Genomic DNA, 26,301 nt, shown 5'->3' with positions numbered 1-26,301 from the left:
ATTATGACGACGTTTCACCCAAATCATATTATATTGCTTAAATATAGTTAATTATATGGCTACATATACATCTGCAAATTCATTTAATTATTCTTCTTTTTTATTACTATTAATCTGATTGCCTATAAAATAAAATCATAAACAATTAAAAATGATAACTTTTGGTATCTTGTTTTGTCCAACGGATGTGTAAAACTCAGAAGATATTCAGTTTATTGTTAGATTATGACAAAGCATCAAGTCTTCAAGCTAAATACAAAAAGCTTATGAGATATTATGATTAAAAAGAAATGTAAAATGTTAAAAAAAAAACTCCCCTTGTCGGCGCTGTGTCCACATTTTTTTTAGAGAGAAAATCAAACTGAAACTTAAAAACAGATGCAATGGATCATGAAACATGAGAAGGAAGATTTCTTAGTGGACAAATTGCCTCTCGTCTTTAACACGCTGTAGCGGCAAGAGCTTCCTTTTCCTTTTCTCTCCTTGTTGTGGGATATGCTGACTGCCCTGCTGTTTGTCAAGCAACAGCTGCGACTAGAGCAGCGAGCAGACAGACATTTTTATTTAATTTCTGTTCTTTCCTCAGAGTGTGATGAGATGTCAGAAACGATGAGCAAGTCCAAGGATGACACCAAGGAGGAGCAGGCGTCCCCCAAGAGCAACGAGTCGCCCAGCGGTACCACTCTGGGAATGTTGAATGCATTCAGGAAAAGCATGGGCCTTGGGAAGCCGAAGTTGAGGCCCGCACTCAGAAGGTCACAGTCTATGGCCTCATCTTCACCTCCTCTGGAAGCAGTGGAGACACAAGGTGAGAGTTGGTGTCTCTGTTCTGATGATTCAGCCAACAGTACATGGATACAGTGGGAACTTAAACTTTGAACCCACTGAGCAGCAGAGAAGTCCGAACACAAGTTCCATTTGATAAGATAAGAAATCTTATGGATTTCTTTGGCAAGTCTGTTTAAACAACGACGCGCTTTAAAGCGGTTTACTCAACGTTTATTTGCCAAACACAGTCAGTCCTTCTCACTCAAGGTAGGAGTCAGTGTGCTGAACTAAGGACTCCAGTCTAATCTAAGGCCCCGTCCACACGTACCAAAACGATCTTTTCCCCCTCCGTTTTCCCTGGCATCGTTTCAAGAATATTTCCGTACACACGGATCCGTCTCAACACGACTCAAAACGCTACTTCATATTCCAGGCCTATAGGTGGCCCTGTTTCAGTTTCAGAAATTCACCAAAAATGGAGAGGAAGAGGCGGAGCGGTGGATGTAAAATGTTGCTTATGTGGTTGTCCATCAACCTTTTTGGCTCAGCGTGGTGGCACAGGAGCATGATATTTTGCCCTAGTAACCCTAATAGGCTCAATATCTTCTCCAGCAGGAACACGAGCATGTAGTCCGCCATTGTTGTTGATGTTGTTATGAGACGTCTCGCGAGGTGGAAGGCTGCTCGAGAGGTGTGGCGATCACATAATCGAAACGCACGTATGCGTTTTTCCCTGTCCGCACGAAAACTCAAGAGCTGCGTTTGCGAATTTTTCCACCCTGGGACCAGGTTTCAGAAAAGTGCGTTTTAGGGCAATGTGTTTACAGGATTCGTGTGGACGATCGACCAAAACGATGCAAAACATCTGCGTTTAGACCAAAAAGCGTCTCCGTGTGGACGGGGCCTAATATAATCTTATCTTTGCATGTATTATATACATGTCAACATTTTCTCAGGAATTATGAGGAAGTTTCACCCAGATCGTATTATATTGCCTAAATATAGTTAATTATACGGCTATACCTGCAAATGCATTAAATTCTTCCTCTTCTTTTTTTTTTTACTATTAATCATATTGCCTATAAAATAAAATCATAAACAATTAAAAATGACAACTTTTGGTATCTTGTTTTGTCCGATGGATGTGTAAAACTCAGTTTATTCAGTTTATTGTTAGATTATGTCAAAGCATCAAGTCTTCAAGCTAAATACAAAAAGCTTATGAGACATTATGGTTAAAAAGAAATGTAAAATAGTTTGCTAATTGATTAATTGACCTATTACAGAACTAAGAAGAGCTACAAGATGTTCCTCACTCTAATGGTTAAAACAAATCTCTGTAAGGTTATATTTTTTAGAGAGAAAATAAAAAAAAAACAGATGAAACGGATCATGAAACATGACAAGGAAGATTTCTTAGTGGACAAATTGCCTCTTGTTTTTTTACATGCTGTAGCGACAGATTGAAGAGTTTCCTTTTCCTTGTCTCTCCTTGTTGTGGGACATGTTGACTGTCCTGATGTTTGTCAAGCAACAGCCGCTACTAGAGCAGCAAGCAGACAGACATTTTTATTTAATTTCTGTTCTTTCCTCAGAGTGTGATGAGATGTCAGAAACGATGAGCAAGTCCAAGGATGACACCAAGGAGGAGCAGGCGTCCCCCAAGAGCAACGAGTCGCCCAACGGTACCACTCTGGGAATGTTGAATGCATTCAGGAAAGGCATGCGCCTTGTGAGGCCGAAGCCAAAGCCCACAGTCAGTAGGCCAGAGTCTATGGCCTCATCTCCACCTCCTCTGGAAGCAGCGGAGACACAAGGTGAGAGTTGGTGTCTCTGTTCTGATGATTCAGCCAACAGTATGCGGATACAGTGGGAACTTTAACTTTGAACCCACTGAGCAGCAGAGAAGTCCTAACACAAGTTCCATTTGATAAGATAAGAAATCTTATCAAATGGAACTTTGCTTCCTTCACTTCATATTAAATGTCCTCCACTTATGTGAACTTGTTTTATCTGTGGGGTTTATTGTGAGTGTGCAAATGCCGTTGTCCGGTGTGTCTTCTACATTCAGCTCCTCTACTTTAGTTGAACATCAGCACAATAACTTAATTCTGTAACAGCAACTACAAAAACAGTTGTATTTAGACGGTTGTAATATCCAAAAACGCCCGTGAGATTCATAAGAAGGGTATTAGATCCAGGAAAACACATTTACCACTCAATACAGATATTCTGAACTGACAGCTGAAACATTGCTGCCTTCAAACGGAGTCACGTTTATCGTGTTCATGAGTTAAACTTTGTACGAACAGCGCCCTCTTGTGGTATTTTGCAAGTGGTAATCTTTGGAAAGCTGTGAGATTGTAACTCATAACGCGTTGGCTGACATTTTTAAAAATAATGGAGACGGATGGTGAGTTGATAAATTCTGATTTAGTCGTGTAGATTTTTTTAGTAGTTTCTTTGTGCGCTTGGATTTCGTATGTGAATTTACCTGGTCGTTAACTAGCTAGACTCCAACAACCATTACCTCTCACGACCGAAGTTACCAACTGAACACCATGGAGCCTTTATGCGAAACTTCAGACTTGTGTACTCAGTCATTTGGGTTTGACAAGTTCGACTCTGAAATACAGCATCTAGTGGACATAAATGGAACTGCAGCGTAGTTTAGTCCACAGTACAAGACTTCCAATGAGTTCTCAAGTTTCCATTCCCTTCTCACAGATCAGAACTTGACAACCAGGGCAAGAAGATCGTTCAGGAGAGTCCAGAACACTTTGACAAGTCCCAGAGGTCTTAAAGATGGAAAAAGAAGTCCTTCTGCGACTGACGGACACCCTTCAACAGATGACAAGAAGGCTCCAGTCGGTGAGAGGCATTTTGCTGATTGCTAACATTAATGCTTCAGGAACAGAGATATAAAATCATGTAAGATATGATTTCAGGAAGGACTGTTGCATGATTAATGTAGTTACTCTAAATACGTGGAAGAAAATAAACAATTAAATTACTGCATATTAGATTTGGATTGAAGTTTGAATGCATCATTTTATTCCAGTGTCCAACGGTTCATTGTAAACCTTTGTTTGGCCTCCTCAGTGATCCCCACATTTGAGCAGCACCTCGAGGAACAACGCTTCTGTGAGGCCAGCCAGCTGTTGATAGACAAGGAGAAACATCTGTTTGGGAATATGACAGAGGCAGAGGATCTTATTCCTCCCAAAGAAGAACAACAAAAGCTCGCTGCAGACTACAGGGAGCTTGAAAACCTTGTAATGGAGACCGTGAAGCAGAGTCTGTCTCTCAGTCGTGAGGAGGTCGATGATGACAACAACGCGAAAGTGTCTGCCCTAACGTCCGCCGTGAAGGCCATCAACCAGGAGGAGGAGCAGGACCAGATGTGGAAAAGCAGAAGTGGGACGGCACCGTCATGGAGGCCCTGTAACTGGAAGAAGACCCACGACTCCAAGCTGAGCGCCTTGGTTGAAGGGCGTATGACACCCCCTGCTAACCCAGAGAAGCAGTCGTCCATCCATACCATGGGCAGGCAGCTGAAGGAGGACCTGCTGCTGGTGGTGAAGGTGGTGAAGAGCTGCTACCCACCTGACATGGACATCTGTAATTTTTACGCTAAACTTTACCACCAAATCTTCAGCAGCAGACTCAGAGCGATTGCGAAATTAAATCTGGATGCCAAGGACGGCACTTTCCTCCTGCAGTGGGTTAATGAGTACTATCCAGGGTAAGTCATTAATCCAGTCTTTGTTTCATATTTTATATTTCTGTTGTTTGTCTTTGCAGCCTAAACATGGAGATGTGTGTCTGTCAGGAAGTTTATTAGTCAATCAGTTATTACAGTCTATAATTTTATATTGTTTATATCATACAAACGTATCCATTCAAATAACATGCTGATTTTAGGGACAGTGTTTCTGCTGCTGTTGCTAACATGGAAATCATTCTGGCGGCCATGTTGTCCTTCCAATAGCTCCAACAACGGGACAAAAGGTCGTCTTGATAAAAACTTTAGTTCATGATCGAACTTATTTTTGGTCTCCAGAAGTTTTTCTCCAAAATAAATGATAATAAATCACTCGGTGTAACTGTTCCTAACCACCATCAAGAATATCAGGACAACGGAAAACCTCTATAATCATCTTATCTCTTATTTCTCTATAGAGTTAGCACACACTAGCAATTCATCCAGGAGAGGCAACTGGATGTATTTATAGCTCAACGTTAGGGTTTGACATTGAGCTTTGAGTTATTGCGACACGGTCACACCCTTCTGTTAAACAGGCTGCATCCTGCCCTTGTTTTGAAAAAACTCCAATAGAAACATACATTGCGGGCTGGCAGAGTGAGGTAAATCTGAATGTGTCTCATGAAAGATATTTCCTCTGTGTGGCAGAATCTTCCAAAACCCAGAGCTGGCCAAAGAGATCAATGCGGGAGCGCTGGGAAAGCTGCTGCCTCAAGAGTTACTGACACACTGGGAGCAACAGTATCTGGAGAAACAAGAGGTAACACCTGAGGGTTTAATTAGACGTTAGCTGCATTTTTAGTTTATTCTTGTTATCACATGTAGTTTTTGGAGGTTTTACAGCAGCTGCATGGTTGGAAAATCAGTCTGCAGAAGCCTCAAATAACAAATAGGCATGAACTGACTGTATGTTAAACGTAACACGTTGTTGTGTGTTCAGGCTGAGCTGAAGACTTACATCAAACGAGTCCTGGACAACGCAGTGGAAGAGTGGAAAACAGGACAGGAGCCGAAAAGAGAGGACGGCTGCTACGTCAGTCCTGTGGCCTTTGACATCATCCAGGTAGAGCATCGATACGACATGACGTCAAAGCATGATGATGTCTGTGAGAGGGGCTGTGACTGGGCTCAACATCAGCTTTACAAAGATTTATAAAAAACAGCTTGTAGCACAGTTTCCAAAAACCGGAGACAGACGTTTAGAAAACTGTTGAAGTATTAACCAAACGAGATAAATGTTTTCCTCAGATGTTGGGAGAGACCAAAAATGGAACTAAAAGAACTGTCAGATAAAAGGTTGTGGATACCTTGCTGTCTCAGAATTATGCACTAATCATGAAATCACTTAGAAATTTTGTTATATTTATGGAATATTGGAGCCAAAATTAAAAAGAAACAAACTAAACAAAGGCTCACATTTTGGCCACGGAACAACGCTGACGGTCAAAAACTGTGTGCTTACCCTGTAAGCAGCACACCTGCCGGAGTTATTAGCACCTCTCCTATTTGTGCCTTCCCACCTCCACCCAGCGTGGCCCATAGGGAACTGTACGAAACCAAAACAAACACGAACAAAACAAGTGTGTAGAGCGCTCTGTAATTACTGTCACTGACTTGTGTCCTCCATCTGTCTTTAGTTAATCAATAGTATGGTGAAAGCAGCAGAGACAACTGTAGGAGACCTGGACAAGGCCCAGAACATAACATGTCCACTATCAGACTCGATGCAGAGGTAACGAGATGTCATGTGATCTCCTAAGGTGTCATTTTGTTTTGAGAGACACCTTTTTCTTTGTTTTATACTAACAGAAGTGTCCTTCATCTCATGCAGGTACAAAGTCTTTCACGAAGACATCATCAAGCAGAACAAGCCCAACAGCGTAGCGTTCATTAAAGCAAACCTCGGCTGCATTGAAGACTTCAGGTACGTTTGCGATCAGACGACAAATGAAAACAGTCAGAGGACAGTGAGCTCATGTGTGCTCTGCTCTGTCTGCAGGGACGTCCTCGTCAATAAGAGACATCTGTTCAAGGAGGACGTGCAGAGGAGCTGTTTGTCTGTCATGACCGACATGAAACAATCTGCACACAAGTATTTATTGAGTCCTGTGCACAAGAACCTCAAGGTAAGTTCATTTAAAGGCTGTTTTTTTCTTTCTTGTTGTCAACAAGTCTCAATATATATGAATTCATCTGAGCCACGTGTCTGTGGAGATTCTCAGTCATCCAGGTCATGGTACATCTCCAAACAAAGCCACTCAACCAAATGCCCTCTTCTCAAATGACATTCAATTAAAACCATTTTAGATCTGTCTGACACGTCCCATCATCCTCTATAGAGCACCAAATGTGGATTAATCCGCTGCTGAAAACAGTCCCCAACAGAACAGCTTCCTCCTGTTTGAAAAAATAATTGACGATGTGTTTGTGGTAAAAGTTAAAGATAAAAACATAAAGTCTTATGTTTGTACCTCTCATAGCCACATTACCAGAAGCTGGGAACGAAGGACTGGCTGAACAACAAGGAGTTTGAGAAGCTGCTGGTCAGCATCGAAAGAGAACTCCAGGAGCTTCAGGGTCCCAAACAGTCCTGTTATCAGGTAAAGTCTAAACAGTTTAAAGTTAAAACTGAATATGCTATAATGTGCCCTGATTGCTGATTGGACGCTGGGATTCATTTCAGGAGCTGATTGGCCAGCTTCACCAGGAAGTGACGGAGGAATACGTCAGGAGGCTGCTGAGAGGAGACGTCAAACTGAAGGACAAGGATCGGCAGCAGAAGGCCTACGCCACCGTGACAGACAACGCTGAGAGTTTACACAACCTGTTCCAGAAGATGGTGAGAGCGTCACCACACACTGACTGAACAACAAACTGATCAGATTCAGACTGAATTCAGGCAGAAATCTGGTTAATGTGCACGTTTAGTTTTATATTAATGTGGCTGCAGGAGCACGGGAGTTTTGGTTTTACCATCTAAAGCTTCTCATGTCTCCTGATGATGATAAGAAAAGCAGGCTGTGCCACCAGCTCAGAGTACTGATGAGAGTTTAGTTGAAAAAAATAATTTTTAAACAAAGCAAAAACAATCTTGGAGCTGGTGTGGTAGAAAAATAGCTGAACATTTACACATGAAGTTAAGATTTTATGCAGTGCTGTTTTATATTATAACGTTTTCACCAGTGTACCTAATGAACTGGCAAGTGAGCATGTGTCACATGCAAAAAACTGAAACTTCACCCAATAACAGAAGCTCCAGTTTTAGTAAACCTTCAGACTAAACTGACGTAACTGCTCGGCCTTCACAGGGATCACAGGACGACTGGTTAAAGGAAATCCTGACCAAAATTGCAGAAGTGCTGAAGCTCCAGGACATCCCCACCATACAGATGCAAGTAGTCGCACTGGGAGTTGCTCATCCTGACCTCAGGTGATGACCACCTACACCTCTGCATTTATGGTTTAACTTTAACACAGACAGCAGTGAAGCGTGCTCTCGAGTGTAAACCGTCACATAACAATCTCTTCATGCCTTCTTTCCCCCCACAGTGAGGCACACGTCTCAGCTTTGCTCAAAATGAAGACGAACCTCTCCAAAAACGACAGGAGCAACATCAAAGAAACTCTATCGGACACTTTGAAAGAAATCAATGCTGACGCTGATGCCCGGGAATTTTTCTCCAAAATTACTCTCAAATGAGTTTGTGCAGAGAAGTACTGTAAACTGTAAATCGCTTGCCATACATGTGTCACACAAGTAGATATACGCGTTTCGTCTCGTCCTGTGTTGTACATATTGTACATATTGACTGTATCCTGTACTGTATCTGCCCCTCTGCTGCACGTTTCAATCAGGTTTTAAACATGAATGTTTGCGTGCATGTGTGAAGGCACCGTTAATGAGCTGGCGCGCTAAAAAAACTTTTTTGTGCAGGAAGAGACTCTTTAATCCTGTATTTAGACACGACTCAAACCAGACATTCAGGATATTATCTGTATGTGGTTATGAGCAGAGGTGGCAAGTAACGAAGTACAAGTACAAGTACTTCGTTACTGTACTTAAGTAGATTTTTCAGGTATCTGTACTTTACTTGAGTATATCTTCTTCTGACGACTTTTTACTTTTACTCCCTACATTTGTACACAAATATCTGTACTTTCTACTTCGTACATTTGAAAAACAGGCTTGTTACTTTTGTAACCTCCACGGATGACAAGACACAAAAGACGTGACATGACCGGACATGACTAGAGCATAGGACTAGAGAAGAAAAGTAAACGATGCGCTTCCTGTGTTCTTCTTCTACTGTTTTGAACAGGCAGCCTGTTGATTGGTTTGAGCTCTGCTGCCACCTCGTAACCGGAGGCTTGTTTAATCGTAAAGACAGTAATACTGAAAGTCCACCTGACCCCGCTATTTGAGAACTACTGGTCTAATGTGAAAAAAACTAATTCAGGTATGGTGTGGTTTCTGTTGCTACTTGCTATCATTAGCTTTTTGAGGATTTTTTGGAAGCTAGTTTACAACGTTAGCAATGCTATGGGAACACATCATTTTGATAGTTTATAGCTAACACTAGCTAGCGGTTTAAAAACAACAACACAATAACCCTCAATTTATTATTAAAAATTATCCAGATGCTCATGCAGGACATCTGGTCAATTCTTTTTCATTTTGCAAAATTATCAACGGATGAATTGTTTCATTAATGGCAAAATCATTTTTACTTTAGTACATTTCAGAGCCTGTACTGTCTTTTACTTGAGTAAAGGGGTTGAATCAGTACTTTCACTTTTACCAGAGTATTTTTTTTACACAAGTATCCGTACTTTTACTTAAGTACAGAATGTGAATACTTTTGCCACCTCTGGTTATGAGGCAGCTTCACAATAAAAGCGTGTGTTGGTTTTTTTTGGCAGTTAAATGCTTTTAATTTGAAACAGCTAAAACTCTATAGAAATTTAATTAGGACTATTAGTTGTACATGAACAGGGCTGATGCTAGGATCATACTACAAGCAGCAATGTTACAAAACCACAGCGAGTGGTTTGTGACAATTCAAGGATTATCAAAAATAAGCAAAATGTGCATGTTTTTTTATTTGTCTACCAAGATAAGTTTTTTTTGTTTTTTTTTTGCATTTCACTCCCTTTAAGCATTTTGTTCCTAATTTATCTTCATAATTAATATTTATAATAAATTAATACTGTTATTGAGATTTTCTTATTGGTTTTCAGTTAAGCTAATGCTTAAAATTAGAACTACCGCAACTCTAGATAGATGAACCCATAGATGAAATACAGTACAGAGCAATGAGGGTACTTAATGTAAAGTCACAACTGTCACTACAGAGTAAACTGCTCTGTTCATATCATAAAAATGTTTTTACCCTAAAAAACTTTGATATATCCGAGGGTTCTTTGAGGCTAAATGTATTAACTTGTTTTAAAAGAATCTTGGCTTGTTCTACTGGCAGATCACTTTGCTTATTTTAAGTAATATATCCCTCAGTCTAAGCTGTGCAGTGCAGTTTGCAGTGTCCACACTTTTCAATCATCCAGAACATCCCGTCGGTGCTTTCTGGTCAAACTAGTTGCACAGAGTCAACTGTTTCCATGTTTTAAGTTCATGTGTTTTCTTGTTATTGTCAGATAGTTTTGAATATCTGTGGTTATTTTGGCAGCACAGTGGCGTGGTGGTTAGTGCTGATGCTTAACAGCAACAAGGTTCCGGGTTCAGGCACTGGTCCCTTTTGTGCGGAGTTTGCATGTTCTCCCTGTGTCTGCGTGGGTTCTCTCCAGGTACTCTAGCTTCCTCCCACCGTCCAAAGACATGCTGGTTAGGTTCACTGGTGATTCTAAATTGGCCCTGCAATAGACTGTCCAGGGTGTAACCAGCCCCTTGCCCGATGGCAGCTGAGATTGGCTCCAGCAGACCCCATGACCCTTCACAGGAAAAGTGGTTACAGAAGATGAATGAATTAATGCACTATATCACCAAAAGTATTCACTCGCCTATCCAAATAATTAAATGCAGGTGTTCCAATCTCTTCCATGGCCACAGGCGTATAAGATCAAGCACCTGGGCATGCAGACTGCTTATAGAAACACTTGAATGGGCCGCTCTCAGGAGCTCAGTGAATTCCAGCGTGGTACTGTGATTGGATGCCACCTGTGCAACAAGTCCAGTCATGAAATTTCCACAGTTAACTGTCAGTGGTATGATAACAAAGTGGAAGCGATTAGTAACAACAGCAATTCAGGTACAAAGTGGCAGGCCACGTAAAATGACAGAGCGTTGATAGAGTCGATGGCTACAGACCTCCAAACTTCATGTGGCCTTCAGATTAGCTCAAGAACAGTGGGTAGAGAACTTCATGGAATGGGTCTCCATGTCTGAGCAGCTGCATCCAAGCCATACATCACCAATCTGATGGATGAATCTGGGTTTGGAGATTGCCAGGAGAATGGTACTTGTCTGACTGCACTGTGCCAAGTGTGAAGTTTGTGAAGTGGACGGGGGATTATGGTGTGGGGTTGTTGTTCAGGAGCTGGGCTTGGGCCCTTATAGTTCCAGAGAAAGGAACTCTGAATGCTTCAGCATACCAAGAGATTTTGGAGACGGCCTGTTTCAACATGACTGCGCATCAGTGCACAAAGCAAGGTCCATGAGCGAGTTTGGTGAGGAAGAACTTGGCTGGCCTGCACAGAGTCCCTCACAAATGCGCTTCTGGAAGAGTGGTCAGAAATTCCCATAAACACACTCCTAAACCTTTTGTGTCCAACACCTCTTCTTCCCAGAAGAGTTGAAGCGGTTATAGCTGCAAAGGGTGGGCTGACGTCATATTAAACCCTATGGATTAAGAATGGGATATCATGGGATCATGAATGGGATTCATAAGCGTGTAGAGGCAAATGAGCAACATAGTGTATTTTGCACTGAAGAACAACAAACATGGCTGAGGCAGCCCTCTGTCTCCCCCTGGTGTTGGAGGTTTTTACTACAGAGTGAAGTGGTCCTTACCGATTAAGGTGCATGAAGTCCCTTTATCCCTTTAAGGTGCAGTGCAATGATAATAATGTGTTAGTGTGTAGTGCTGACTTATGGTAGGCTATACTTTCTTCATAGTGTTTAAAGGGTTGCCTCAGAGGTCCAGCAGGCAAAAACTCAGGTAATATAGACAAGCTAAAGTCACAACAAGAAATCACTCGAAAAAACTGGCTGGAGCGCTTAAGGAAATCCTACAAGAAGGTCTGGCACAGGAGCAATGGAGCTTAAATACACAAGGGAGAGGACGACAATGAGACACAGGTGAAACACATTAGGGCGGGGAAAGCAATCACAGACAGAACTAGACAGGAAGACAGGCTTCAGTAGACTGAGACTACAAAATAAAACAGGAAGTGACGAAAAGAGGACATAAAATTGAACTTAAAAATAACAGACACTAGGTGGTCCTGACGCTTCCTTTATCTTTGCTCAGTTTGTCTGTTAACTTAACCTGGATAGATGTGTTCTTACCTGATGTACCTTTTGTTCTTCCTTCATTTCCCTCTGAGCTTTGACGTCTGTTTAGGTATTTATATCACCCTGCTCCTCTCTGCCGATCATTTTATTTCCTTCACTCAGTGAAACTTATTAAACTAAACTTTGGATCCTGCTTTTCCCTGTCATACCTACAACAGGTTTCCAGCCATTGCATTTCAACCTGCACCTGTGTTGCAGACGTTTCTTATTTTGTAATCTGTTTCTTGTCTTGTTTTACTTCCTGTTTCACCCCATTTGTTTGATTGGTTTCTCCTTGTGTGCTCCGCCCCCGTTAGTCTCACCTGTGTCTCATTAGCCCCTCTCTCCGCGTGCTTGCATAGTCCTGCCTTCCTCTTTGTCCTTTGTCAAGGTGTCTCTTATATTTTCTCCTGTGCTGTTACCTCTTTGCTTTGGAAGTTGCGTTTTTAGTTGATAAAGGCTCATGTTCAGCTGGGAAACCCTCTCACAAACCTCTCCATGGGATGCTAGCAGTGCTCAAACAAAACCTTCCCGTGCCCCCATGAGGTGTTCACGTGAGGCTTTTTATTCTGATTATTAGTGATGTACTAGAGACAGACAGATTTACGGGATTTTATTAAAAACCAAACACCCATGTTTTCACAGAACTCTCCTCACACACACATTCAGAACAACTGAATGATTACCTGCAAATAAAAATCCCATTTCATGCAGAGTTTCCTGCAGCTACTAAACAAGAGGTGCTCACATTTTACAAATTTACATTTCACATATATTTACACAATCTGGTGAGTTCGGTGTGCCACCTTAAACTCGAAACCGAAACCGTAATTTCACTCATCAAAACCGCTTCACATTTATCATTTTTCACAGGCTCTTAATTCCTCAGAAAACCTGAGAACACAAACACACTCCATGGCTGCGTTCAGAATGCAGACGGATCTGATTCAAATCTGATTCCTTCTCATATCCGATTTTTAGGGCTGACTGTTCACACTGCCTTTAGCAAGTGTCCAAATCGGATATGGTTCTGTTCAGACTGGGCCACATTCTTCACCGGTCTGATAGGTTGCTGTAGCAACGAGCGGAAGCGTCATTCAGCACGTGTATTTGTCAGACGTCATATAATTGCGACAGCGACAAGCAAAACAACAACAAACAACACGAGGGATGTACGTCACGTCAGTGTAAAGATTTATAAGGCATGCAGTTTCTTCCTCTGTCCAAGGCGAATTGTTTTCAAAGTCCTCCTCCATTGTGATAGCTGTAATATCACTGTCCGTGGCCGTAACGTGGCTCCTCCACAACGGAAATAGGCACGCGGTCTGGCGCATTGGTTCTGGCCTGGCGTCGCGTAAGTGACGTCACGGACAGTCAAAACCCATCTGAGTGTTGGGAGCTGTTCAGACTGAGACGCATCTGTCCATATCCGATACGAATGCGATATGAAACTACCTCTGGATGTGGTTTGCAACCGTTTGGCAAAAATCGGATTTCATGTGATCTGTCACTGTTCAGACTTCAAAATCGAGATCCGATTCAAATCTGAATGGGCTAAAAATCGGATTTTGGCTGGCAGTCTGAACGCAGCCCATGTGTCACACTGAATAGATTCGTCACACGTGAATGGCAATGGCGTTGGCACACTGCTGATCTGTTCTGGTCGTCATCTCGACCATCTGCAAGCTTTATTTGATCTGCAGCTGCAGGTTCAGATTAAAACCTGTTCACTCTCAAAGATTTCAAATTATGTAGAGCAACAAATACTTAGTGAGACTAAAGACGAGATCCACAAAGTCCAATTCCCGGCTGTGGATCAGTTCACGCTTGGTGTTTGATTTTGAAGGTGGAAGAAAGTTTTGCAGAAGGAATAATAAATGCGTACATGTTCCTGTGAAATAAAAGTTACGGTTCAGATCAAACCCCCTGAGAAAAACTGCACCGTCAGCTTTTCCTGTCCATGTGCTGAACTTGCATTTCACCTGCGGTGTTTCCTTAGTTGTGAGGCGTCAGGAAGCTGAAGCAGGAGAAAGGCAGCATGGACAGACAGTCTGTGTTGGTGTTGACCTGCATGTCACCGAATAAAACTCTCATATCATTTTAATCAAACTAAACATATGTTTTTGGATTTATAACCAAGCTGCATTTCTTTTTTCCTTCTTGTATGTGCACCATATTACCTTTTTATAACGTTTGACTTTTGCACTTAATTCCCTTGTTACAATGACAATGAAGTATGACAATAAAATATATTTTTGCTGGGCTTTTACCGTGAAGAAATGTTTGTTCATTCTTATTAAGTATTGCATGTTTGTTTTTTAACTTAAAATGAATAAACTTTGACTTTAAATCATATTTTTTTTAAAAAGTCTAAAAAATATACCAAATATACCAGCTCAGTCAGTCCTGCAGAGGAAGAGACGGCAGCTCACAGGCAGAACTGAAGCCAGACGAAGCTTTTAATGCTCTATATGTGTTTAGGCTCAGAGCTCATGAACAGTACATTAAAAAAACTGACAACTGAAATCTGACTTGAAATATAAATAGTATGTATGCATACTAGTATGCAAACACATGTCTTCACATGAGGATATAGGAGGAATGACTACAACCACGTGGTCAATGATTCTTCAACTTGAAGAAAGGTCAAATGAAACATCCGTTTGTCTGTAAGGCACATAAAGAATGCCTAAAAGACATTACACCATTTCTTAGATGGAATTGAGTTGAATAAATGTAAACAATGCGCGAGAAGTTCATGTCAAAGTTACCATTGCATTTGTAATAAACAGATTAATTGCAGCAATGAAAATGGCCGGTGAGTCAGCCCGTGGCAGCTTTTTTGGGAACCGTTTCAATCCTTCCAGAGGTCAGTTTCTGTTTCAGTTGTGCATGCATTGTTCCATTATGCAAAGCAATGCTGTAAAATGAAAAGCCTTTACTGTATAACAGGATACGATAAGATTGGCAGGGACCGTTTCCAAGGACCCGTGTGGAATCCCAGAGGGCAGGAGGTCAAACCGAAGAGGGGTTGGGCGTCCTTCACAATATTTTTTTGTTCTCCAGAGGAAGCGTGTGTCTGCAACGCCATGGAGTGATGGATGATCCTCTGTGCTGCGCTGATAACACATTGCTGAGCATTACCTTTAACTTTATGGTGAGAGAAACATTAGAGATGAAGAGCTCTCTGCTGCCACCACATGGTCAAAGTCATACACTGCATCAGCCACAACATTAAAACCACTGACAGGAGAAAATAACATTAACAATTCAATGTTCTGCTGGGAAACTTCTGGACCTGGCATCCATGTGGATATTACTTAGACATGTAGCACCCACTTAGACCAGACCAGGCACCCCCACCCCATAGCAATGACACTCCTTGATGGCAGCAGACATCCCCAGCAGGAGGCAGTCTGACACAGACACACACACAAAAACACTTTAGGAACAACTAAAAAAAACATGAAGAACAGCACAAGGTGTTGACCTGGCCTCTGAATTCTTTGTTGATGGACCACTCCTGTGGAGGGGAACAGTCTCCTTAAATCTCCTCCATTTCTTCTCAATCTGTCTGATTGTCGATTATTTGTGGATTCCAAACTCTTAGAGAAAGCTCTTAGAGAACACTTCCTCAAACATGTGTCGTGATTTCTCCAATTAGATTAGATTAAATTTGTCCTTGAAATTACCTTGTAAACCTTGAAGTGCACTTACTTTTGGGCATCACAGATATGTAAGATTGGCTCATTTCCCCCCAAATCAACTTTATTATTTATTAGAGAATATCTGATCCTTACTCTCTCCATTCACTAGATTATTTGTTGCTTTCTGTTCCACATGTCTGTACTGACCTGGGTAAAAGGACTCCTCTGATCCACTCAGTAGCTTCTGCATGGAATATGTTGCAGAATGAATTTTATTTTATTTGTCTTAAATGTAACCGTGTCTTGTATTTGCTGCTGCCTATCAAGGCCAGGACTCCCTTGAATGAGAGGTTCTTAATGAGATCTTCCTGGTTAAATAAAAGGTTCAATAAAAAAACGCAGCCACATAACAAGGAGAACAGACTTAATTTTCCCGTCGGCTGCAAGAAACCACAAAAGATGTATATAAAATCATATTTAACTACATCTGTGAACTAATGTGCCGTGATAAAAATGTAATTTCTTCCTCTGAAAAGAAGCAGATTTGTCATAGATAGTAGCATAAAGGGAAGCAAGTAAATGCACAGTTTAATCATACTTTGCCCTTACAGCTCATTCTCATTGTTTCAACATTCCTCCTCCGGTGCACAGCGCAAACATCAATCAGAGTCGATAATTAAAACTGACTCTGATTGATGTTTGTGTTATGTGGAAAAACCTGGCCACCCAGATTTTCACATTGTTTTTACGCAACAGATTCATTCACAGGTAAGACGACACTTCTTCTTTTTCTTCTTCTTCTTCTCTTTTTCTTATAAATATTTGCCTTTACATGTAGAAACTTTGCTTTAGGTGACAAGTTCTGGTTGCTCGTGTCAAGTCTGTTTAAACAAAGACGCTCTTTAAAGCAGATTACTCAACGTTTATTTGTCAAACACAGTTGATCCTTCTCACTCAAGATGAGAGTCAGTGTGCTGAACTAAGGACTCTAATATAATCTAATCTTTGCATGTATTATATACATGTCAATATTTTCTCAGAAATCGTGAGGAAGTTGAATGTAGAAAACCCAAATCATATTATATTGCCTAAATATAGTTAATTATATGGCTACAACTGCAAATTCATTAAATTATTCTTATTTTTATTACTATTAATCGTATTGCCTATACAATACAATCATAAACAATTAAAAATGACAACTTTTGGTATCTTGTTTTGTCCGACGGATGTGTAAAACTCAGAAGATGTTCAGTTTATTGTTAGATTATGACAAAGCATCAAGTCTTCAAGCTAAATACAAAAAGCTTATGAGATATTATGGTTAAAAAGAAATGTAAAATAGTTTGCTAATTGATTAATTGACCTATTACAGAACTAAAAAGAGCTATAAGATGTTCCTCACTCTAATGGTTAAAACAAGTCTCTGTAAGGTTGTGTTAAAAAAAATAATTATTTTCATTATAGCTGATTTTCATGACCTCCACTTGTCGACGCGGTGTCGACATTTTTGTAGAGAGAAAATCAAACTGAAACTTAAAAACAGATGAAACGGATCATGAAACATGAGAATGAAGATTTCTTAGTGGACAAATCTAAGAAACAAATCTAAGAAACAAATCGACAAATCGTCTATTACACGCTGTAGCGGCAAGAGTTTCCTTTTCCTTTTCTCTCCTTGTTGTGGGACATGTTGACTGTCCTGCTGTTTGTCAAGCAACAGCTGCTACTAGAGCAGCGAGCAGACAGACATTTTTATTTAATTTCTGTTCTTTCCTCAGAGTGTGGGGTTATTCAGTGAGATGAGATGTCAGAAACCATGAGCAAGTCCAAGGATGTCACCAAGGAGGAGCAGGCGTCCCTCAAGATCAACGAGTTGCCCAACGGTACTCTGAGAAGGTGGAATACATTCAGAAGAAGCATGCGCCTTGTGAGGCCGAGGCCGAGGCCCACTAGGTCACAGTCTATGGCCTCACCTCCACCATTGGAAGTAGCGGAGACACAAGGTGAGAGTTGGTGTCTCTGTTCTGATGATTCAGCCAACAGTATGCGGATACAGTGGGAACTTTAACTTTGAATCCACTGAGCAGCAGAGAAGTCCTAACACAAGTTCCATTTGATAAGAAATCTTATCAAATGGAACTTTGCTTCATTCACTTCATATTAAATGTCCTCCACTTATGTGAACTTGTTTTATCTGTGGGGTTTATTGTGTGTGCGCAAGCGCCTTTGTCCCGTGTGTCTTCTACATTCAGCTCCTCTACTTTGGTTGAACGTCAGCTCAAAACCACAATAACGTCTCATAACTTAATTCTGTAACAGTAATTACAGAAACAGTTGTATTTAGATGGTTGTAATATCCAAAAGCGCCCATGAGATTCCAAATCTTTGGAAAGCTGTGAGATTGTGACTCGTGACGCGTTGGCTGACATTTTTAAAAATAATGGAGATGGATGGTGAGTTGATAAATTCTGATTTAGTTGTGAAGATTTTTTCTGGTAGTTTCTTTATGCGCTTGGATTTCATATGTAAATTTACCTGGTCGTTAGCTAGCTAGACTCCAACAACCATTACCTCTCACGACCGAAGTTACCAACTGAACACCATGGATTGTTTATGTGAAACTTCGGACTTGTGTACGCGGTTTGGACTTGACAGGTTCGACTCTGAAATACAGCATCTAGTGGACATAAATGGAACTGCAGCGTAGTTTAGTCCAAAGTACAAGACTTCTAAAGAGCTCTCAAGTTTCCATTCCCTTCTCACAGAGCAGAACAGGGGAGCCAAGGCAAGAAGATCATTCAGGAATTGGACAAGTCCCAGAGGTCTTAAAGGTGGAAAAAGTCCTTCTGTGACCGATAGACACCCTTCAATGGATGACAAGAAGGCTCCAGTCGGTGAGAGGCATTTTGCTGATTGCTAACATTAATGCTTCAGGAACAGAGATATAAAATCATGTAAATATGATTTCAGGAAGAACTATTGCGAGATTAATGTAGAGAAAATCCATTAAATTATCTAAAATAGACGTGATCTGCAGAGTTAAATATAAGAAATATTTCTTTTATGAAGTTTGAATGCATCATTTTATTCCAGTGTCCAACGGTTCATTGTAAACCTTTGTTTAGCCTCCTCACTGATCCCCACATTTGAGCAGCACCTCGAGGAACAACACTTCTGTGAGGCCAGCCAGCTGTTGATAGACAAGGCGAAACATCTGTTTGGGAATATAACAGAGGCAGAGGATCTTACTCCTCCCAAAGAAGAACAACAAAAGCTCGCTGCAGACTATAGGGATCTTGAAAAGCGTGTAATGGAGACCGTGAAGCAGAGTCTGTCTCTCAGTCATAAGGAGATTGACGATGACAACGCGGCGGTGTCTGCTCATATGGCGGCTCTAACGTCCGCCGTGAAGGCCATCACCCAGGAGGAGGAGCAGGACCAGATGTGGAAAAGCAGAAGTGGGATGGCGCCACCATGGAGGCCCTGCAACTGGAAGAAGACCCACAACTCCATGCTGAGCGCCTTGGTTGAAGGGCGGACACCCCCTGCTAACCCAGAGAAGCAGTCGTCCATCAAGACAGACATCCTGAACATGGGCAGGAAGCTGAAGGAGGACCTGCTGCTGGTGGTGAAGGTGGTGAAGAGCTGCTACCCACCTGACATTGACATCTGTAATTTTTATGCTAAACTTTACCACCAAATCTTCAGCACCAGACTCGGAGAGATTGCGAAATTAAATCTGGATGCCAAGGACCGCACTTTCCTCCTGCAGTGGGTTAATGAGTACTATCCAGGGTAAGTCATTAATCCAGTCTTTGTTTTATATTTTATATTTCTATTGTTTGTTTTTGCAGCCTAAACATGTTGATGTTTGTCTGTCAGGAAGTTCATTAGTCAATCAATTATTACAGTCTATAATTTTATATCGTTTATATCTTATCCATTCAAATAACATGCTGATTTTAGGGACAATTTCTGCTGCTGTTGCTAACATGGAAGTGATGCTGGCGGCCATGTTGTCCTTCCAATAGCTCCAACAATGGGACAAAAGGTCGTCTTGATAAAAACTTTAGTCCATGATCCAACTTGTTTTTGGTCTCCAGATGTTTTTCTCCAAAATAAATGATAATAAATCACTCGGTGTAACTGTTCTTAACCACCATCAAGAATATCAGGACAACGGAAAACCTCTATAATCATCTTATCTCTTATTTCTCCATATGGGTTAAGGTTAGCACACATTAGCAATTCATCCAGGAGAGGCAACTGGATGTATTTATAGCTCAACGTTAGGGTTTGACATTGAGCTTTGAGTTATTGCGACACGGTTACACCCTGGTGTTCAACAGGCTGCATCCTGCCCTTGTTTTGAAACTCCTATAGAAACATACATTGGCTGGCAGAGTGAGGTAAAGGTTAAGCTGAGAATGAATGCATCTTTGCAAGATGAAAGATATTTCCTCTGTGTGGCAGAATCTTCCAAAACCCAGAGCTGGCCAGAGAGATCGATGCGGGAGTGCTGGGAAAGCTGCTGCCTCAAGACTTACTGACACCTCTGGAGCAACAGTATCTGGTGAAACGAGAGGTAACACCTGAGGGTTTAATTAGATATTATCTGCATTTTAGTTTATTCTTATTATCACATGTAGGTTTTGGTGGTTTTACAGCAGCTGCATGGTTGGAAAATCAGTCTTCAGCAGACTCAAATAACAAATAGGCATGAACTGACTGTACGTTAAATGTGACATGTTGTTGTTGTGTGTTCAGGCTGAGCTGAAGACTTACATCAAACGAGTCCTGGATGACGCAGTGGAAAAGTGGAAAACAGGACAGGAGCCGAAAAGAGAGGATGGCTGCTACGTCAGTCCTGTGGCCTTTGACATCATCCAGGTAGAGCATCGATACGACATGACGTCAAAGCATGATGATGTCTGTGAGAGGGGCTTTGACTGGGCTCAACGTCGGCTTTACAGCTTGTAGCTCGGTTTTAATCCCAGTTTCCAAAAAGCAGAGACAGACATTTAAAAGAGGGGAAGCATTTAGCAAAAGATATGAATGTTTCCCTCAGAAGTTGGTAGAGACCAAAAATGGAGCTAAAAGAAAGTTAGCGTCACTGATCCTGATAAAAGGTTGTGGATATGCAACAAGGGGGGAGAGAGGATGAGAAGTGGAAAATTACTGAGTAGATGAATGAAGAAAAAGTTATTATTGAAGGGGAGGGGAAGCACAGGTACTAGTGAATTAATCAGGGGAGAGCACGCTGACAGTGACCAGAGGAGAGAGAGACACGGAAAACCAATAGATGCCGGTGTACTACTAAAAACAATGATTTATTGAATGGACTTAAAAAAATAAAACCCAATAGCATTAAAACCTTAAAAGGTTTTAAAACCAAAAGTTAAAAAAAATAAATGCAAATAAACGTTAAAAACTGTCCATTACTAAAAGAAAATAAAAGAGTCTATCATGGTCGCCAGACCGGGGACGAGGCGGCTCAGACGGGAGGTGATGGAGGCCTGCCACCACTCCAGGTGCCGCAGGCGCCTCTTCTGCCCTTGCAGTGGGTTTCCTGGATGACACCTGGAAGATAAAAAAATTTTTAAAAAAACACAAGGCCAGTACCTACGGGTGTCCACACAACGCACGGGTTCCGATGCCGCCGCACAACCACACACCAGAGCGTTACTAACGGCCCATAGGGAGACACTTACTCGCCAGGCAGGGCGCTATGCCCTGCCGCTGCGAGTACTTCGCATCGTAACGCTCCGTGGTCTCTTCTTTGCGGCCGACACACCCGCTGTCTTGGCCCGTTCTCGGCTCGTTCGCGGCCTCCTCCTCGTTCTCATCCCCTCACGCCGCCCCGAGGTCCCTCTGGCATTCCTCTCACATGATGACTCAGTCCTAGTCCGTCTGTCCGTCCATCCATCTTGTTTCTCTTCTGTTCCTACATGTTACTGTTGGTCCAAGCCCGTGCCTCTGGCTGGCGTCTTTCTCCCATATTGGCTCTTTCTATTCCGGTTCGTACCCTTTCTTTATATATCCCTCCGCCACTCTCCGCCGCTGCCGATTGGTTCAGCGGTTCGGGGAGAGGGCGGAGGCTCCCAGGTGTAACTGCTAAAGTGGTGCGTTCACGGGCAGTCGTTAGTTATAACCACACGTATGCATAAAAACATAATAAATAAAATCGTTAAAAACACAACACAAGTAAAAGCATGCAATGGTAAAACTCAATATCATGAAATCACTTAAATATTTTGTTATATTTGTGAAATATTGGAACCAAAATTAAAAAGAAACAAACCTGGAGATAAAATATTAACCAACAATGAAGGCAGGGTGTGTAGTGACTTGTTTCAATGAAAAAACAACAAAGCGAAGCCACTGAGGGGCTGCTGTACCAGTGATCGTATCTGACACGTCCTTTTCCGTGGTGGATCCTTTGAATAAGACTAGTGAAGAGTCCATGCAGTTGCACCAAACATTTATTCACAATCTTCAACTTAAATCATCCAAAGGCTTTGTGGCCTCATCCGATCTATGCACACTTAAGGTACTCCTATAACTTGTATGAACAACTAAACAAAGGTTCACATTTTGGCCACGGAACAAACAACGCTGACAGTCAAAAACTGTGTAAGCAGCACACCTGCCCGAGTAATTAGCACCTCTCCTATTTGTGTCTTCCCACCTCCACCCAGCGTGGCCCATAGGGAACTGTACGAAACCAAAACAAATACGAACAAAACAAGTGTGTAGAGTGCTCTGTAATTACTGTCACTGACTTGTGTCCTCCATCTGTCTTTAGTTAATCAATGGTATGGTGAAAGCAGCAGAGACAACTGTAGGAGACCTGAACAAGGCCCAGGACATAACACATCCACTATCAGACTCAATGCAGAGGTAACGAGACGTCATGTGATCTCCTAAGGTGTCATTTTATTTTGTTTTATACTAACAGAAGCGTCCTTCATCTCGTGCAGGTACAAAGTCTTTCACGAAGACATCATCAAGCAGAACAAGCCCAACAGCGCAGCGTTCATTAAAGCAAACCTCGGCTGCATTGAAGACTTTAGGTACGTTTGTGATCCAATAATCAGGCGACGAATGAAAACAGTCAGAGGACAGTGAGGTCATGTGTGCTCTGTCTGTCTGCAGGGATGTCCTCGTCAATAAGAGACATCTGTTCAAGGAGGACGTGCAGAGGAGCTGTTTGTCTGTCATGACCGACATGAAACAATCTGCACACAAGTATTTATTGAGTCCTGTGCACAAGAACCTCAAGGTAGGTTCATTTAAAGGTATTTTTTTTCTTTCTTGTTGTCAACAAGTCTCAATATATATGAATTAATCTGAGCCACGTGTCTGTGGAGATTCTCAGTCATCCAGGTCATGGTACATCTCCAAACAAAGCTACTCAACCAAATGCCTTCTTCAGTTTTTCTCCAATATCTACTAAAAAATGTCATTAAATTAAAACCATTTCAGATCTGTCTGACACGTCCCATCATCATCTAATAGAGCACCAAATGTGGATTAATCCGCTGCTGAAAACAGTCCCCAACAGAACAGCTTCCTCCTGTTTGAAAAAATAATAGACGATGTGTTTGTGGTAAAAATTAAAGATAAAAAGATAAAGTCTTATGTTTGTACCTGTCATAGCCACATTACCAGAAGCTGGGAACGAGGGCCTGGCTGAACAACAAGGAGTTTGAGAAGCTGCTGGTCAGCATTGAAAAAGAACTGCAGGAGCTTCAGGGTCCCAAACAGTCCTGTTATCAGGTAAAGTCTAAACAGTTTAAAGTTAAAACTGAATATACTATAATGTGCCCTGATTGCTGATTGGATGCTGAGATCCATTTCAGGAGCTGATTGGCCAGCTTCACCAGGAAGTGATGGAGGAATACGTCAGGAGGCTGCTGAGAGGAGATGTCAAACTGAAGGACAAGGATCGGCAGCAGAAGGCCTACACCACCGTGACAGACAACGCTGAGAGTTTACACAATTTGTTCCAGAAGATGGTGAGAGCGTCACCACACACTGACTGAACAACAAACTGATCAGATTCAGACTGGATTCAGGCTGAAATCTGGTTAATGTGCACATTTAGTTTTATATTAATGTGGCTGCAGGAGCACGGGAGTTTTGGTTTTACCACCTAAAGCTTCTCAAGTCTCCTGATGATGATAAGAAAAGCAGGCTGTGCCACCAGCTCAGAGTACTGATGAAAGTTTAGTAAAAAAATAATTTTTAAACAAAGCAAAAACAATCTTGGAGCCGATGTGGTAGAAAAGCTGAGCATTTACACATGTTTGAGGATTGAAGTTGTTGTCTTGTCCTTTGATAAAGAGATCATGACAATATTTAAACCTAAGTTACTCACTTGCCATTTCATTAGGTACACTAGTCCTGGACTAAATCTTATCTTCATGAATCTTATAATGTTCAGTTTATGTTGAAACCGCGTCAGAAAGGTGGAAATTCAACTGTTTGATCATTGGATGTAGTTTGTGGTGCAGGTAAACTGGAATGAATTAGTGTTTAGACTAATATGAGGTTGTCAAAATAATAGGAACACGTGTCGGTGCAAACTACAGCCTCTAAAAATGTAAACATTGTTGAAATGCAGCTCTCTCAGTCAGTTGAAACTAACGTTGAACACCGGTGTTCTGCCCAGAACCTTCATAAAGTTTAGATTTTATGCAGGGCTGTTTTATATTACAGTGGTCCCTTGTTAATTGCCGGAGTTACGTTCTAAAAAAAACCCGCAATAGGCGAAATCCGCGAAGTCGTCAGCTTTATTTTTTACAATGATTATAAATGTTTTAAGGTTGCAAAACCCCTCACTACACACTTTATACACTTTTCTCAATAACTTACAAACATACCGCACTTCAGTCACACTGCCAGCGATCAAAGATACTGTATATGTAAATTTGGCAAGCTGAACGCATTCTGTACTGTACAAGAGACATCTTACAGAGGAGATTGATTGACAATGGTCTACAGTCCCTTAGCCAATCAGGACGCAGAAAACAATGCACTGTAAAAAAAAAAAAAAAAAAAAAAAAAAAAAAAGCATGCAAAATTGCACTAAAAAAATCCGCAAAAACTGCAAGGCCGTGAAAGGTTAACCACGTTATAGCGAGGGACAACTGTTTAACGTTTTCCCCCGTGTACCTAATGAACTGGCAAGTGAGCGTGTGTCACATGCAAAAAACTGAAACTTCACTCAATAACAGAAGCTCCGGCCTTCACAGGGATCACAGGACGACTGGTTAAAGGAAATCCTGACCAAGATTGCAGAAGTGCTGAAGCTCCAGGACATCCCCGCCATACAGATGCAAGTAGTCGCACTGGGAGTTGCTCATCCTGACCTCAGGTGACCAACTACACCTCTGCATTTAAGGTTTAACTTTAACACAGACAGCAGTGAAGCGTCCTCTCGAGTGTAAACCGTCACATAACAATCTTTTCATGCCTCCCCCCACAGTGAGGCACACGTCTCAGCTTTGCTCAAACTCAAGACGAACCTCTCCAAAAACGACAGGAACAACATCAAAGAAACTCTAATGGACACTTTGAAAGAAAAAAAGGCTGACGCTGATGCCCGGGAATTTTTCTCCAAAATTACTCTCAAGACACAGACATTCGGGATATTATGAATATGTGGTTGTGAGGCAGCTTCACAATAAAAGGCAGTTAAATGCTTTTCATTTGAAACAGCTAAAACTCTGTAGACCTTTAATTAGGACTATTAGTTGTACATGAACAGGGCTGATGCTAGGATCATACTATGAGCAGCAACGTTACAAAACCAATTTGTCTATATTACTATATTTGTCTTTAGTTGTCTACCAAGATAAGTCTATTTACTAGGTGTTTTTTTTTTTTTTGTATTTCATTCCCTTTAAGCATTTTGTTTCTAATTTATCTTAATAATTAATATTTATAATAAATTAATATTGTTATTGAGATTTTGTTATTGGTTTTTAGTTTTGCTTTAAAAGAATCTTGGCTTTTTCTACTGGCAGATTCATTTGCTTATTTTAAGTAATATATCCCTCAGTCTAAGATGTGCAGTGCAGGCCACCACACTTTTCAACCATCCAGAACATCCCGTCTGTGTTTTCTGGACAAACTAGTTGCACGGAGTCAACTATTTCCTTGTTTTAAGTTCACGTGTTTTCTTGTTGTTGTCAGATAGTTTCGAATATCTGTGGTTATTTTGGCGGCACAGTGGCCTGGGGTCTGTTTCACAAAGCAGGTTTAGTGAAAACTCTGAGTCTGTTAACCCTGAAATGAGGGAAACTCTGAGTTTTCCGTTTCACAAAGGGAGGTAACTCAAACCAGAGAAAGAGGGGTAACTCTAGCCTGTTTCACAGAGAGAGTTAACTTAAGCTCTCGGTCAGTTACCATGGTACCATACTCTATGAACCTAACCTGGTCGGGACCAGGTTTTTCTCAACAAACCTCGAGTTTCTCTCTGTCTCCGCCCTCTTTCAGCCACACACGGTATTTGATTTCCTCATTCATTCAGTCAGCGGGCAAGTTTGGGCGTAATATAGTTCTGCCGTCTGTATTTTGAGAAAATCATTGCAAAAGTCAGTCAG

At 41.5% G+C, this 26,301-nt stretch overlaps 2 protein-coding genes across 3 annotated transcripts; both read left to right on the top strand.

Moving 5' to 3' along the window:
- Positions 1-574: 574 nt before the first annotated feature.
- Positions 575-9,835, top strand: LOC311505749 (tumor necrosis factor alpha-induced protein 2-like). 2 transcript variants are annotated; one of them, XM_084569488.1, is made up of 13 exons: positions 575-808; positions 2,364-2,585; positions 3,496-3,639; positions 3,871-4,513; positions 5,183-5,294; positions 5,475-5,597; positions 6,172-6,266; positions 6,366-6,458; positions 6,534-6,660; positions 7,015-7,134; positions 7,218-7,373; positions 7,852-7,964; positions 8,084-9,835. In XM_084569488.1, the coding sequence occupies exons 1-13, from the start codon at positions 598-600 to the stop codon at positions 8,232-8,234; spliced, it is 2,310 nt and encodes a 769-aa protein (XP_084425614.1). In that variant the 5' UTR covers positions 575-597; the 3' UTR covers positions 8,235-9,835. The 2 variants fall into 2 exon arrangements, with proteins under 2 accessions (XP_084425614.1, XP_084425613.1); XM_084569487.1 differs by having other exon boundaries at positions 7,843-7,964.
- A 7,672-nt stretch (positions 9,836-17,507) lies between these two features.
- On the top strand, positions 17,508-25,589 carry LOC311505081 (tumor necrosis factor alpha-induced protein 2-like; the record flags this gene model as incomplete). The annotated part of the gene is made up of 12 exons (XM_084568484.1): positions 17,508-17,694; positions 18,457-18,585; positions 18,817-19,486; positions 20,165-20,276; positions 20,459-20,581; positions 22,497-22,591; positions 22,672-22,764; positions 22,847-22,973; positions 23,351-23,470; positions 23,554-23,709; positions 24,949-25,070; positions 25,182-25,589. 12 exons carry the CDS (start codon positions 17,508-17,510, stop codon positions 25,351-25,353), a joined length of 2,106 nt encoding a protein of 701 aa, XP_084424610.1. The 3' UTR covers positions 25,354-25,589.
- Positions 25,590-26,301: the final 712 nt, after the last annotated feature.

The sequence above is a fragment of the Chelon labrosus genome (assembly GCF_963514085.1).
Source record: "Chelon labrosus genome assembly, chromosome: 20".
Taxonomy (NCBI): Eukaryota; Metazoa; Chordata; class Actinopteri; order Mugiliformes; family Mugilidae; genus Chelon; species Chelon labrosus.
Note: the sequence above shows the minus strand (reverse complement) of the source record. Positions and strands in the feature narration are given on the sequence as shown.

Coding starts and splice junctions, on each gene's coding strand:
- LOC311505749 (XM_084569487.1), top strand. CDS start 598: ATGTCAGAAACGATGAGCAAGTCCAAGGATGACACCAAGGAGGAGCAG. Junction 5,598..6,171: donor TGGCCTTTGACATCATCCAG/GTAGAGCATCGA, acceptor ATCTGTCTTTAG/TTAATCAATAGTATGGTGAA. Junction 7,965..8,083: donor GTTGCTCATCCTGACCTCAG/GTGATGACCACC, acceptor TTCCCCCCACAG/TGAGGCACACGTCTCAGCTT.